Here is a 16,263-nt window from a genome sequence, read left to right on the forward strand (position 1 = left end):
GCCCCCCCCTTCCCCAGTCCTTTATCAACAGAGATGGCATGGGTTGAGACTGGATCCTTCCAGAAAGCCCATGGCCCTTCTCTCCTATGCCATAATAGGGGTGGAGCCCTGATTAGAGCTTTGAGCCTTCCAAGGTTCATAATTTAAATTGAGACTCTGAAGACCAGAACTTGCTAGACTGAAGACCAAATCCCCAAAATGCCAAGCAGGGCAAGAAACGAGCCCAGCGGAGACTGCAGTCACCCAAAGGATGAGCACTTCCATGTGGCCAAGGGACACCCTTAGCCTCATTTGGATGAAAGGATGAGGGCTGTAGAAAGAACGGGGCCATGTATCACGTATGTGGGTGGGTTTCATCAGAGAACATTTAGAGGTCTGCCTGCTTTTGTTTACTGAAGGTATGCCTATTTCAAGGCTTAAAGTTCAGCTTTCATCTCTTTCCTCGCAATGGAACAAATCTGGGACTTCAAATTTTCAGGAACCTCACTGTAAAACTGCACCGTAGAATTATTTCACCAAAGTCCTTCAGAAGCGCTCTGACATTTCAGCTGGGTTGCATTCGGCATTTTATTCTCTTCACTGCTTCAATATCCACAAGTATATTTTTAAATATCCATTTCTAAAGCAACACTGCATTCCGTTCTTCCTTGGAATCCTCAGAGGGATGGCCCAACTTCACTTCAGATTTGACATGGTTTTCAGTACTATTATATATATATTCAATTTTACTACTTTTGCAGTTTCTTGGCAAGCGCATGTCCAAATCCCAAAAAGAATCTTACTTACAAAAAAACCCCTTGATATTTATGACTGGTCCCCACAGTAAGAAAAAAAATCTTTCCCGTTATTTGAAAATACATTATTTAGTTCAATAACCACATACAGCTCTTCTCGCCCTGGGACAGAAGGTAAAAATTGACTCTGGAATCCAAACTGTCATCATTCTCAACACTGTCACTGCTCAGCCTGTAGAGATTCCGTCTCTTCCTTTGTTTATTTGCTCCAATATCCCCACCAGCAAACGCTATCCTTGCCAACCTCTTTTATTCAGCTCCTGCCATATAACGCTGGGATCTTCGGAAAGCTTAGGAAGACCTTTATGTATTTCTCCAATGAGCGTGAGAGAATCCTGAAAAAAGGACAAAAGAATGGTGAGAGACTTCCAAATCGGACTATTTGTCACTACCGCTGTTAACAAATTAGTTTATTTCTTTGATTTTTGTACCACCTTTGTGACCTGTATAAGTAATTCATGGGGGAGAACACACATAATATTCCCCCCCTGCTCGTATTTCCCCCACAAAAAAAGTCCTGAGTGGGCTGGGGTGAGAGTGATTGGCCCAGCCACCCAGCAGGCTTTCATACCTAAGGCAGGACTAGAACTCATGGTCTCCTGATGGTTGGCCCAAGGTCACCAGACACTTTTCATGCTTAAAGTGGGACTAGAACTTTCAGTCTCCTGGTTTCTGACCCAGTACCTTAACCACTACACCAAACTGGCTAACAACAATTAACTTGTTAACAAATTAGTGAGCAGAGTAAAAGTCAGTGACATCCCCCTTCTCTTTGCTAGGATACAGAAGAGAAGGAAGGCGGTTTTCATTTCCATAGGTGTGAATTATTAGGACACGTCTGTCTTGTATTCCACCTACGTTATAACAAAAAAAAATGGCACTGGGAAAGCCATCTGCTCTTAACCTCAACCCTCTGTCACAAAAATAAACTGTGTCTCTCCAGCAATTCCACAAGGCAGCTCTCCTCAATCTTTAGATGGGCTGGTTTTCAAGTCAAGAGCTGAAACTGAACAATCTAGAGGCCTGCAGAAGTTTGGGGTTGCTGCAGGGAACTAACTGACAACGCTGAGATAATATTTTGGATTCCTAAAGACACAACCCAGAAGCCAATGCAATCTTTAACATGGCTTACTCTTATTTATATAAAACCAGAGGTGTCGCAGTCCCTTCGGAGAGGGGCGGTATATTTTATTTATTTTATTTATTTATTTTAATTCCATTTATATCCCGCCCTTCTCCGAAGACTCAGGGCGGCTTACAAGCTTAGCAGTAGCCTTCATTCTATGTATATGCCTGCTTATTAGGGCTTTCACACATCCCCCAAGCGGCATTATTACAAAGTCAGCTTATTGCCCCCAACAATCTGGGTCCTCATTTTACCTACCTCGGAAGGATGGAAGGCTGAGTCAACCTTGAGCCTGGTGGGATGCGAACCTGCACTAATTGCAGGCAGCTGGTGTTACTTAAATCCAAATAAATAAATAAGTAAATAATAAATAAATTAGAAGGCCTCAGATTGTAAGATGAAGGCAACATAAAAATGATATTAAATCGTGCTAGAAGTGATACCTGATTTGGTAAAGTCCATTAAACTCTCAGCCATTTATGAATGCACGCGTAAGAGTTTAGCTCAGGAGTTTGGACAAGGGCTTGGTTGGCTACTGAGAGAGCTTTCCAAGATTACTTTATTCTGTTGACAATTATTTTGTCTTTTCTTAGATAGAAATGTTGAAAAAAATAGGTCTATAGGCTGAATAAGTTCGATTCAACAGAATAAGATATCAAGCAGACGTGAACAGATTCAAAATTAAGCCAAATCAAAGCAGCACATCTCTAGAGTAGATTTAATCCAATTCTGAATCCTTCTAAAATGTTAGTAGCAATTTGGAGGTGTGCAGATACCAATAGCAATAGCACTTAAGACTTCTATGATGCTTCACAGCGCTTTACAGCCCTGACTAAGCGGTTTACAGAGTCAGCATCTTGCCCCCAACAATGTTCTGTCCCAGCCCATGTGGGTCCTTGCTATGCTCCCAAGGAGGAAACCCCTCTTCCAATCAAGCAGGCAGGAACCGCAGGAAAAACCCAAACCCCTTTTATTATTCACAGACCTGAGTCAAATGTCCAAAGCAAACAAATACAGTCCACAGAAACTCGATCCTCAGCACAACAGCTGCCTTTGGCAACCAGCACCTCCCACACCTTCCCTTTTATAATTCAGCCAAGGCGTGGCTTCCTAATGCCTTCTCCTTTGCCTTTGGAGCTGCCCCATTGCACTCCTCTGTCCTACTCGCTTCTCTTGCCTGCGCTTTCGTGCATCCTGGATTTGTCCCAACTGTGCTTCATCACTGCCCAACTCAGCCTCCCAGCACAGCTGTGTCTCAGCCTGAGCACGAGTAGAGGGGCCAGGCTCCTCGTCTGACTATAAGTCTTGGAGCGCCTCAGAGCCTTCCACTGACTCTAATGTCACTCCAGGCCCCTCCTCTTCCTCCTCTGATTCCTCAGACTCAGCTGCCGGATCCACGGGCTGGCGAGGAATCACCACAAACAGTCTGGGTCCTCATTTCACCAACTTGGGAAGGATGGGAGGGTGAGTCAACTTTGAGCCACATCAGGATCGAACTGCTGGCAGCGGACAGTGAACAGAATTAGCATGCAGTACTGCATTCTAACCACTGCGCCACCACAGCTCATGTATTATGTGGTATAGCACAGCATAGCACAGCACAGCGCAGGACAGTATAATACAATACAATACAATAGACCTACTTTTGGTAGATACATTCCGGTTTTTGCTTACTTTGGTGTACATATAGTCTTCCAATTTCTCTTGAAGCAAAACATTGTCTAATATCGTTTTCTTTCGACGGAGAAATTCAACTTCTGCAAACTCTGCTCTTTTCTTCGTGCAAAAGGGGCATCGTGAAGGTTGGTGCATTTTAGTTTCTGCTATCTTAAAGGGAGACAGAATTAAAAAAAAATATTTGTCAGGCCCCCCAAACCCCAAAAATGGCATGTCGGGTTACTTCTGAGTTTTTTCTTTACAGTCGTCTGCCTACAGACAGAATCTTGCCGGACTAAAGCAGCTACCTGCATAACTATAGATATATTCTGTGAGCTGCTGGGGAAGGGCCGTCTCAGCCCTCTTCCTGCCTACCAGACATTCCAAGCTCTGCTGCCCCTTTGCCCTCTGGGGGGGCAGCCCCCCCCACTTCCTGGGACTCCAGACTACATTCCACCACACTGTCTTCCTTAAAAACAAGAGCATGGCTAACATCTCAGAAGAAAGCGTACAGGGGACCAAGGCAGCCTTTTATAACCTGGTAAGCTTTCTTCCAAAACGAGCTAAAAAAAAAGAAACTAATTATTATTTTCCCCCCCCCAGGAGATTGCCTTTATTTCTCTCTTGCAATCGCTTCTCTAGCACCAATGTCATCCATTTACTTAGCCATATCTTTTGGGAATCATCATCCTGCAACTCCTTCCTTCTGTCAAAAGGCATTTTAAAACTCAGCTTCTTTAAAAGAGAGAGAGAGAGAGAGAGAGAGAGAGAGAGAGAGAGAGAGAGAGAGAGAGAGAGAGAGAGAGAGAGAGAGAGAGAGAGAGAGAGAGAAAAGAAGGCAAATGCAAGGAGCAAGCTTCATTAAATGTGATCAGGTTCACTTCTGAACAAACATCTACCAGATGACGTTGGAAGAGCATCACTTTATAGCTAGAGCGCTTAAATTATTTCAGGCTGAGAGAAGGGGAGAGTGCGCATTACTAGTCTCATTGATTCTATCCCATCACTGTGAACAGGCAGCTACTGGGAAGGAAGATAAGCCAGCTTCTAAGGACATCCCACTATCTCTAACGAAGTGTTAAGCATTTCTTCTCAGGGTTAATTAGCTAAAGAGCAGGAGTTAGAAAATTAGGATGAGACTATTTTTTTTTTACTTTCTTTAAGACCAGCTGCCCTCTCTCAACCTCAGCTTCCTCATTAGTAAACGTCTCCCTTCTGCAAGTGAAAATGTAGAACAAACCCTCATTATAATAACGATGGTTCCAGTTAAAACGAACCACAGAAACACTTAACGAGAGTCTTAACTGCACGTGAGAACCTAACTGCATTTTGCAAAATCACGTCACTGCTAACAAAAATAACTCGGCAGACAGAAGAGCCTACTTATTACATGAAACAGGCGTGTTCAACAAACATTCCATTTTGAAAAATCGGCATCCGAAGATATTTCCTGCCATACTGAGGCTAACCTGCTATGGCAAAACAGCACAGAATCTTGCAGGCAGAAAATGGTGGGTTTTTTTTTCCTTCTTTATATTGTAAGATTAATATGACTCCCCATGCTAACTTACAGAAGAGGACATTCTCGTGTCAGAATCATTATAGAGAGACTGGACTCCACTAGGGCCAGCCAAATCTTTATACAGGTAGTCCTTGACGTACAACCACAGTTGAGCCCAACACTTCTGTGGCTAACCGAGACCGTTGTTAAGTGGGTTTTGCCTCCCCTTTTATGACGGTTGTTCAATGAGCTTGGCTTCCTTGCTGACTTCGCTCGTCGGAAGATCGCAAAAGGGGATCACATGACCCCGGGACACCGCAACTGTCATAAATTACCAAGAGCCTTGGTGGAGCAGTGGGCTAATGCCTCCTTAAGTAACACCAGCTGCCTGCAATTAGTGCAGGTTCGAGTCCCACCAGGCTCAAGGTTGACTCAGCCTTCCATCCTTCCCAGGTAGGTAAAATGAGGACCCAGATTGTTGGGGGCAATAAGCTGACTTTGTAAAAATGCTGCTTGGGGGGGGGGGCGAAAGCCCTAATAAGCAGGCATATACATAGAATGAAGGCTATTGCTAAGCACATTGATTTGTGCTTTAGATTGTAAGCCGCCCTGAGTCTTCGGAGAAGGGCGGGATATAAATGGGATAAAAAAAAAATGCATGCCGGTTGCCGAGTGTCTCAATTGTGATCATGTGACCGTGGAGGGGGGATGGTGGTGCTGCAACGGTCGTTAAGTGGGAAAAATGATCGTGAGTCACCTTTGTTCAGTGCTGTTTTTAACTTCGGTCATTAAACTGTAGAGATGGAGGTCAAGGGTATGAAGGGACCCTGCGCAGAAAACTGCCTGCCTTAGCATCCTGATATCCGCATGTCTATGAGCTCATTCCAATTAGCACTGCCAAGGACTGCCAAGAACCAGCTAGATAAGAGAGACTCTGCCCTGGCTAAGATGTTTGGATGTTCTCTAAGATTGACTAGGGAATACACCAATAAACAATGCTTTTGCTGTGCGTTATTTCCTGCTTGTTAAAACTGTATAAAAGACAATAAACTCTGCGTAGGCAGCCAGACACTTTGGGACACCCTGCAATGACTGGTCTCTGAATCCCACATAAAACGAATGGTTATAAATCGAGGACTACCTGTAGGTCCGTGAATAAGAACAAGTAACACTTGGCTTTCCCCTCCCCCCCAGCCTTCAATCATTTGGAAAAAAGGCCCTGGCTTCAGCACCTGTTTCATCATCTCCTTGAGACTCTTCAGATGAAGCCTGTTGACCAGCTCAGAAGGGACCGCACAGTCGCAACCTCCCGTCAGCTGCCTCCCTGACGCCATCCTCGGCCTCTGGTCCTCAGGGCTGTTTCTTCTCAGCGGCTCTGAGGTCTTCTGACGACGGAGACGGCTAATCTTGCTGGCACAGAAGGACTGCAGAGCCCGCAGTTCTTCTTCAGATACTTCAGGAATTCCTGGTAATGCTTCATCAGGCAAAAAAAACAAAAAAAATGGAACAAAATATCAGATTACTATCCAGGGAGGAAAAAGCTTTATAGTCGTATTTCCAGTTACCAGGAATATGATGGGGGTGGTTGCCACGACCACAACTGGGCCCGCAAGTTACGTTGCTCAGTGACACATCTGTTAAGTGAGTTTTGCCCCATTTTATGACCTTCTTTGCCACAGCTGTCAAGTGAATCACTGCAATTGTTAAATTAGTAACACAGTTCTAGAAGGAATCTGGCTTCCCCACGTTGACTTTGCTTGTCAGAAGGTCACAAAAGGGGACACGGTGACCATCATAAATGTGAGTCAGTTGCCAAGCGTGTTAATTTTGGAGATGCTGCAACATTCGTAGGTGTGAAAAACACTCATAAGTCAAGTTTTTTTTCAGTGCCATTATGACTTTGAATGAACTGTTGTTAAGTCGAGGATTACCTGGATTGAAACCTACAGGAGCGTTACTTATTGAATAATGCATTTGGGGTCAGCAATATTTACAACAATCCAGAACAAAAGAAGAAACTCCTTCAACAGTAGCAGAGCAATAACCCCTTTGCCAAAAAAAAGGAAAGTTAAGGCTTTGGAAGGATAAAGAGGATTTGATGGCAAATAATAAAGAGCAAATAGACACCACGTCACAGAAATTATCCACGGTGCAGATGCCGGAGCAGGTTCAATCAAAGACTTCCCCTTTCCTTTTTTACTCAAATGCTTCTAGCTTAAACAGCGTAGATGAGAAGGGTTTAGAAACTCAGCTTTTTATTTATTTATTTATTTATTTTATTGGATTTGTATACCGCCCTATTCCCATAGGACTCAGGGCGGTTTACAGGGCAGTTAAAACCATGAATACAAAAAAATAAAAACAATTAAAACAAATTAAATTCAAGCCCCAAGAGTAAATCTAAAACCCAGTTAAATTAACAACCCCACAGTCTGGACCAAATAGATCAAAGAGCCAAGTTTTCAGGTCCCGGCGAAATGAGCGAAGGTCGGGGGCAGTCCTAAGTTCTGTGGGTAGTTGGTTCCATAGGGCAGGCGCGCCCACAGAGAACGCCCTTCCCCTGGGAATAACCCGCCGGCATTCCTTAACCGGCGGTACCCTTTTAAATCCCAAGTGTTGTGGGCAAGATCATTCAGATTCTACCTAGTCCAGAAATTAGCCGGAATACAGCAAGGCGGGACCTATCTCCCCACGCCACTTCAGATGCCTGATTTCCCTTTACTTTTGAAGACCAGGAAGGTTTCCTTCAAAACTTTGCATCCAACTCCTTGGGTGGAGGAAGGCCAGAACACAGAGAAGCAGCGTGGATGGCAATCTTCTCCCCACTTTGGACCATGTCTCCAGACTCTGGGCTACCCAAGGGAGACGTCCTAAAAAAACAGTGTTTCCCAATCCACGCTAGCTGGGGAATTCTGGGAGTCGAAGTCCACACGTCTTCCAAGTTGCTAAGGTTGAGAAACACTGAACTGGTGAGACCAAACCACAGGTGCTTACCGAACCTCACAGCATTTCACTTGGAAAGCTCTCAGGGATTTGTACGTTAACAAAATGATCAAATTGAAATAAGGGGAATAAAGAACCTTGGTGGAGCAGTGGGCTAATGCCTCCTTAAGTAGCACCAGCTGCCTGCAATTAGTGCAGGTTCGAGTCCCACCAGGCTCAAGGTTGACTCAGCCTTCCATCCTTCCCAGGTAGGTAAAATGAGGACCCAGATTGTTGGGGGCAATTAAGCTGACTTTGTAATAATGCCGCTTGGGGTGTGTGTGAAAGCCCTAATAAGCAGGCATATACATAGAATGAAGGCTACTGCTAAGCTTGTAAGCCGCCCTGAGTCTTCGGAGAAGGGCGGGATATAAATGGGATTAAAATAAAATAAAAAAATAAAATAAATACTAAAAAAGCAGTATTATGAAACTGGGGGGTGTCTCTATTTCAGCCACGTCTCGGGAGAAAAGGGGCAGGGCCCGATTAAGCGCCCCCCCAGCCCAGCCAGGCTGGCTCTCAGCTCTTCCATTGCTTCACTGACCCCCGAGTGCTGAAGAGGAAATAAGTGACTAAAAATTCGGTGTGATTCCAGGCCATCGAGCCCCTGCAGCTACATTAAATGTAAACTTTTTTTAAAAAAATTATGTTTTTAACATCAAATCTCAGTAAGCAATTTAAGCAAATTATTTACTTATAACCAGGGCAATGGGGGGGATGCAAATTTTCATCACTTTTTAATGCCTTTTTTAAATAAAATTGTTATAAGGGAAAAATGCAAAAAAAATATTGAAAACTAAAGTCAGGAGCGGCGGTGGAAGAATTCAGGGCATGCCAGCTTGGGAAGGGGGGGGGGAAACTCTGGTGTGCCCCCACTTTCTTCAGTGCCCTGAGCTTGAGCTTATTTTGTTTAATAGCCACTTGGTATCGTGGTTAAGGTGCTGGTCTAGAAACTGGGAGAGTGTGAGTTCTAGTCCCGTCTTAGGCACAAAAGCCAGCTAGGTGACTTTGGGCCACTCACCAGGGGGCAGTGAGTTCTAGTCCTGCCTTAGGCATGAAAACTGAATAAGTGACTTGGGGCCAATCAGCAGGAGATGCTGAGTTCTAATCCCACCTTAGCTATGAAAGCTAGCTGGGTGACTTTGGGCCAATCACCAGGAGACGGAGAGTTCTAGTCCCACCTCAGACATGAAAGCCAGCTGGGTGACCTTGGGCCAGTAATTCTCTCTCAGCCCAACCCGCTTTGCAGGGTCGTTGTTGTGGGGAAAGAGGAGGAATTATTAGATATGTTCGCATTATTAGATATGTTCGCTGCCTTGAGTTACTTATAAAGTACTAAGATCAAGATAATAAACAAATAGATAAATAAATGAATGAATGAATGAATGAATGAATGAATGAATGAATGAATGAATGAATGAATGAATATTTAATGGAGGGTTGGGCAGGAGGGTTAACAGAACAGAACTACTTATTTGAGGGACTTGAACAGTGAGGACAATCAACCAGTGGAACAGCCTACCCCCAGAAATCGTGGGCGCCCCATCACTGGAGATTTTTAAGAAGAGATTAGGCAATCATCTGTCCGAGATGGAATAGGTTCTCCTACTTAAGCGGGGGGATGGACTAGAAGACCTCTAAGGTTCTATTCTATTCTATTCTATTCTATTCTATTCTATTCTATTCTATTCTATTCTATTCTATTCTATTCTATTCTATTCTATTCTATTCTATTTTCTATTCTATTCTATTCTATTCTATTCTATTCTATTCTATTCTATTCTATTCTATTCTATTCTATTCTACTCTACTCTACTCTACTCTACTCTACTCTACTCTACTCTTATTATTCTTTGCTTGAAAAGTCAGCCAGGTGCCCATACTTTACAACAACATAATACAATGTGAACTTCTGTCTAAGGACCTCAAATTCATAACAAGAAGAATCGTTTTTAGGCAGCCACCTCTCTCCAGGTATCCCTGGCCAGAGAAAAAAAAATGACAAACCAGTCAATGACAACTGAGTAAGAGGGAAGAGAAATGCAAAAAGTTTATTGGGTTTCTTTTTCCACTGGCAGTAATTTTAATGTTAACCTGCAACTTCCCTACTGAACATTTCAGCCATCAAACTGTTCAATCCAAGAAAGACAAGCCAAAATCTCACATCATCACATGCCCTGGGCATCACTTTGTTTGCTGTTCCGAAACAGAGTACAAGCTCTTTGCTTTCAAATCAACGCTCTCCTAAGTCCAGGACTATGTGTACATGAGCATTTAAAACTAGTCTAATGGCAAGGAGAGCTTTGTTTAATATGTAGTGGCTTGAAGTCATCTAGATGGAGCTGAGCATTTACTGGCCGGATGCTCTCCCTGATGCCTATGTGGAGTTCACAGCAGACACTGTTTCTTTGTGCCCTAGGAGAGGAACACCTGCCGCCACCTTCAGAGTGGGAGGCGAGTGTCTTCACCACTAGGCCAAAACCTGTGATTTGTGAAGCAAGCCATAATGACCTGGTTTTACTTAACATCTTATAACAACAGGTTTTTTTTTAGAAATGGGAGTTACACAACTTATCAGGATAAAAATTCAGTAAGGAAAATGCTGAGCAACCCCCCCCCCTTTTGTTAATGTAAGCTTGCATTTTAGTTCATTCTTTATATAGCATTTACCTGAGGAGGAATACTTCAAAGCAGATAAATTTAGATTTTTTCTTAAGCTTACTGAGAAGGTCTTAATTGTCCTGCAGCTAATCCGCAATTATGCACTTAAACAATTAAGCTGTTCTCCCTACTTCTTTCAAGGAGAGAAGGCAAGTTGTAAAAGGCTCCCACAGCCGAGGTCTCCAGCGAGAGCAACAGATACATTTTTAGACTTTGGCACATCAAAGCAATTGCTGCATTGTTCTGCCTAGTACATCTTAAATTGCAACTGGTGAGATTTAAGAACACGCTGGCTGACTTAAAAGCAATAATCTCACAGAGAATATATGCTACGGATTTAGGAAACCAGACTAAAACATTTTTTTTAAAAAAAAAGAGTTCCTTTTATCTACCTCTAGGAAAACATTTTAGAAATAGAAACCATTTGTGGAAGAAAGGATGATAAGAAGGGAATTAACCGTAGGAAGGTGGTGTGACAATTCCAATTAATAAGCTAGTCATTATATTTTGCATTAATTGCTGAGCTCCCATTCTTGTCACATCAGGGCTAAATTACCTTTTAGGGCAGGGGTCTTCAAACCTGGCCCTTTTATGACTTGTGGACTTCAACTCCCAGAATTCCTCAGCCAGGCATGTGAGGAATTCTGGGAGTAGAAGTCCACAAGTCATAAAAGGGGCCAAGTTTGAAGACCCCTGTTTTGGGGCCAACAGGCACAATTGCACACAAGAATGCAAATCTCACCTGCTTTCTCACAACGTGATTGCCAGCTTTGATTATGAACGGCCCCAAAACGTCCAAACTAAGAAACTGTTTTCTGCCTCCTCCATATGCTATCGGCTCACTGACTTCTCAAGCTTATCTTTGCAGGTTGTTCTGGGCAGCTGGACCTATTCCAAATACAGCTAGCCATTTTTGTGTTCTACTAACACCAACAGTGCTAATGCTAAGCCATGGGCATCTTGTTCAAATACTAGAAAATAATGTGCCTCGTTGGGTCATCATTCCAGAGACCCTTCCTTAGCTAGACAGAAAAACAGAATGACCACAGGTAGGCAAAAAAAAAAAAAAAGAAGCACTCTGAGGGAAGTGACTTCTGGCTTCCATAACTGCATTTAGCTTTGACAGGTTTACCGTATCTTTATTTTAAAAAAAAAAGCCTGAAAAATGGGGGAACGCCCCAAATTCCGACATTACAGTATCACCACACTGTGTCTAATGGCACTCAATAGGTATCACCGTTGCCGTGAGAGTTACCAGCTAAGAAGCTTCAGACCTGCAATTCAACTTACCAGGATCTGGTTCCATGGAAGGTTTGGCTCTCTCCGTGACAGTTCTGCTGCCTTTCAGAAGATCGATCCATCTTCTAGTTAAAGACTCTCCTATGAATGCAGAATCTAAAAATTCTGAAAGGGAGGGAGGGAGGGAGGGAGGGAGGGAGGGAGGGAGGGAGGGAGGGAAGGAAGGAAGGAAGGAAGGAAGGAAGGAAGGAAGGAAGGAAGGAAGGAAGGCGGAGATCAACCAAATTACAAATGGATTCATACACGCAAAACTCCATGCATGATGTATAATTTAAACGCCTCACACATCCATAAAACATGTGGAGCTATTTAATTCACACGCCTTCTAGTAGGAATAGTTGAGCTGTACAAGATAAACTAAAAGCAGGAATATGTAGAAACGAAATTGTGTAAAACCGTCCATCTTTTCTTAGTCAAGTAGTTATTAAAGGGCTGTGAGGGAACTGGCGGTTGAAGGGGGAATGTCAGAGCAGCACTTTCCAGAGTGAGGCCCAGGACAAGAGACTGCATCAGTCCTGAACTAGATGGGCAGGGAGAAAAAAGTTCAGGGTAGCCACACCCTGCAATCTCTCCTGGCGTATCTCTTCAATTAGAAGCTTGTGGCTTTAGTCCGGCAAGATTCTGTCTAATGGGTGTAAGCAAATAAAGAACTGGACTCGAGTGGATCGCACTGTGTGGTTTTCAGGGCTCAGGCCTGACAAGTCCTGGTTAAAGAATGGCCTAAGCACCGAATCTGACAAGAGTGCAAGGGTTGACGTTTTCTCCTGTTATGATTCTCCTACCCATCTGGGATTTTCTCCTGGATTCCTGTCGTCGATGGCCAAAGCTAGACTTTGCCTTGCCCCTAGCTCTCACCAATTGTACAATGAAACACGTTTTTTAAAAAAAACATTAAAACATTAAAAATGACCAGCACCTATGAATTTACATGTACTGCTTTACAAAGCCCTAGTAAGGCCACACCTGGAATACTGCAGCCACGTTTGGTCACCATATCACAAAAAAAGATGCTGAGACTTTAGAAAAAACTCAGAGAAGAGCAACTGAGATGATCCAAGGCCTGGAGATTAAAACATACGAAGAATGGCTGCGGGACTTCAGTTTGCCTAGTAGTCTAAAGAAAAGAAGAAATAGGGGAGACATGATAGTAGTGCTCCAGTATCTGAGGGGCTGCCACAAGGTTGTTCAACAGAGCGCCAGAGAACAGAACGAGAAACAATGGTTGGAAACTGACCAAAGAGAGAAGCAACCTGGAATTAAGGAGAAACTTCCTGACAGTGAGGACAATTAACCAATGGAACAGCTTGCCCCCAGAAATTGTGGGTGCTCCATCACTGGAGATTTTTAAGAAGAGGCTGGACATTCACCTGTCTGAGATGCTACAGGTTCTCCTGCTTAAGCGGGGGGCTGGAATAGAAGACCTCCAAGGTCCCTTCCAGCTCTATTCTATTCTAATTTGGGGCATCCAGGATCTTGCTGCTGTTACAGAACTACCACTTCTCCCTGATGCTCTACCAATTGATTGCCCCCATTGTGCCAAATGCTACATACAACAGGCATTTATTTCTTTCTGCTGCCTGACACATATTTCTTTAATACTGTTTAGTTTTTAATTAACCAATTTTTATTTAAACTGTGTAATTAAATCTATTTAATAATTCTTAATCTATTTTATTATTAGCAATAACTTACATATAATTAACGTTTCTTTAATACTGCTGACGTTCTGCGTTAGCAAAATAAAAATAAAGTTTCAGTCTGCTGTGCAACATGAAGTTGGCAACTTTCTCTTTTGCCTTTTTCTCCCCTTGTTCTTTCCCCCCCCCTATTTTTGCTGACCTAAGTCTCCCCCCACCCCCCTTCCCAGTTGTAAGCCTGCAGAAGGAACTGAACCAAATCCTTTGTGGATCCTAACTGACCTTCATCCTTTTGACATGAGGATTGCCAAGCGCCCTCGGTCAGATCAGAGGACGCCGGCTCTTCCAACTCATCCACTGGGTCATAAGATTCAAATGGGTCGTCCTCATACCGCTTCTCTTCCTCTCCTCCTCCTCCTTCTTCTTCTTCACTCAGGGAGGTAAATGTATCCTCTGAATAGTTGGGAAGAGACGTGATGGATTGAAAGCTAGGTGGAAGTTAGATCAAAAGGTTGGCATCACAATTATAGATCAAAATTTAGTAAAACAAATTAGAGACTTAAATTGTGCACATATAAAGAGGATATATAATGCTTTAATTGAATTGGATTCGGAAACGGAATTAGTTAAAGATTGTATGATAAAGTGGGCACAAAATATTCAGGAACCAATTTCGTTGGACACTTGGGAGATAATTTGGGTCAGAAATGTTAAATTTACTCAGGCTCAAAACTTAAGAGAAAATTTCTATAAAATGTTTTATAGATGGCATTTGGATCCCAAGAAGTTGTCTAATATGTATCCTAATTTGCAGTCTAAATGTTGGAGATGTGGTAGTTTAGAAGCCACCTATTTTCATATGTGGTGGACTTGTAGAAATATAAAAGTTTTTTGGATTAAAATTTGGTGGAACATTCAAAAGATTTTTAACAGGAAGATAAAGTTTTCTCCGCAATTGTTTTTATTGGGTATTGTTGTAGATTGTGATGTTAAAGAAACCAATTTGATGTTGAATATGATAACAGCAGCACGGTTACTGGTGGGACAATATTGGAAGAAGGACAGTTTGCCTACTATAGAAGAATGGGTGCTTAAAGTTTCAAATCTTGCAGAAATGTCTAAGATTTCTGCTTACTTGAAAGATCATTCACAGGAAAGATATATTTCAGTTTGGAGGAGATGGATAGATTATATTCAGAATAAATATGGGACTAAAAAGTTCCATTTAGCTTATGAGTAGATTTTATGTTAAAGGGGAGTTAAAGCACATTATGAATTTGGTTAATTGTATATCATGTATTTAGAATATGATTATTATAACTATAATCCTGTATTTAGCTCTGGGAAGTGGGGGGGGGAAGTGGGCGGGTTTGGGGTGGGGGGGATTTGGGGATATATTGTAAAATCTTGTTTTTGTAAAACTCTTTTAATAAAAAAAAGATTCAAATGGGTCGTCCTCATACCGCTTCTCTTCCTCTCCTCCTCCTCCTCCTTCTTCTTCTTCACTCAGGGAGGTAAATGTATCCTCTGAATAGTTGGGAAGAGACGTGATGGATTGAAAGCTAGGTGGAAGTTAGATCAAAAGGTTGGCATCACAATTATAGATCAAAATTTAGTAAAACAAATTAGAGACTTAAATTGTGCACATATAAAGAGGATATATAATGCTTTAATTGAATTGGATTCGGAAACGGAATTAGTTAAAGATTGTATGATAAAGTGGGCACAAAATATTCAGGAACCAATTTCGTTGGACACTTGGGAGATAATTTGGGTCAGAAATGTTAAATTTACTCAGGCTCAAAACTTAAGAGAAAATTTCTATAAAATGTTTTATAGATGGCATTTGGATCCCAAGAAGTTGTCTAATATGTATCCTAATTTGCAGTCTAAATGTTGGAGATGTGGTAGTTTAGAAGCCACCTATTTTCATATGTGGTGGACTTGTAGAAATATAAAAGCTTTTTGGATTAAAATTTGGTGGAACATTCAAAAGATTTTTAAGAGGAAGATAAAGTTTTCTCCACAATTGTTTTTATTGGGTATTGTTGTAGATTGTGACGTTAAAGAAACCAATTTGATGTTGAATATGATAACTGCAGCACGGTTACTGGTGGGACAATATTGGAAGAAGGACAGTTTGCCTACTATAGAAGAATGGGTGCTTAAAGTTTCGAATCTTGCAGAAATGTCTAAGATTTCTGCTTACTTGAAAGATCATTCACAGGAAAGATATATTTCAGTTTGGAGGAGATGGATAGATTATATTCAGAATAAATATGGGACTAAAAAGTTCCATTTAGCTTATGAGTAGATTTTATGTTAAAGGGGAGTTAAAGCACATTATGAATTTGGTTAATTGTATATCATGTATAACTTCTTATTTAGAATATGATTATTATAACTATAATCCTGTATTTAGCTCTGGGAAGTGGGGGGGGAGTGGGCGGGTTTTGGGGGGGCGGATTTGGGGATATATTGTAAAATCTTGTTTTTGTAAAACTCTTTAATAAAAAAAACAGATTCAAATGGGTCGTCCTCATACCGCTTCTCTTCCTCTCCTCCTCCTCCTCCTCCTTCTTCTTCTTCACTCAGGGAGGTAAATGT

General features: G+C 42.2%; 1 protein-coding gene across 1 annotated transcript; it reads right to left on the reverse strand.

Moving 5' to 3' along the window:
- Positions 1–501: 501 nt before the first annotated feature.
- Positions 502–14,054, reverse strand: LOC308673201 (uncharacterized protein C8orf48 homolog). Its single transcript, XM_081336702.1, has 5 exons — positions 13,939–14,054; positions 12,011–12,124; positions 6,310–6,551; positions 3,595–3,747; positions 502–1,129 (listed from the first exon to the last, which is right to left on the reverse strand). Exons 2-5 carry the CDS (start codon positions 12,024–12,026, stop codon positions 1,025–1,027), a joined length of 516 nt encoding a protein of 171 aa, XP_081192828.1. The 5' UTR covers positions 12,027–12,124; positions 13,939–14,054; the 3' UTR covers positions 502–1,024.
- Between the last annotated feature and the right edge of the window lie 2,209 nt (positions 14,055–16,263).

Source organism: Vipera berus (assembly GCF_964194415.1).
Source record: "Vipera berus genome assembly, chromosome: 11".
Lineage (NCBI taxonomy): Eukaryota > Metazoa > Chordata > Lepidosauria > Squamata > Viperidae > Vipera > Vipera berus.

Bases quoted from the DNA above. Each gene is read 5' to 3' on its own strand.
- LOC308673201 (XM_081336702.1), bottom strand. The intron at 3,748-6,309 runs GTGCTGAAGCCA...TCTCCCTTTAAG, and splicing joins TCAAGGAGATGATGAAACAG to ATAGCAGAAACTAAAATGCA. The intron at 1,130-3,594 runs GTAAGCAAAAAC...TCCTTTTTTCAG, and splicing joins AAGACTATATGTACACCAAA to GATTCTCTCACGCTCATTGG.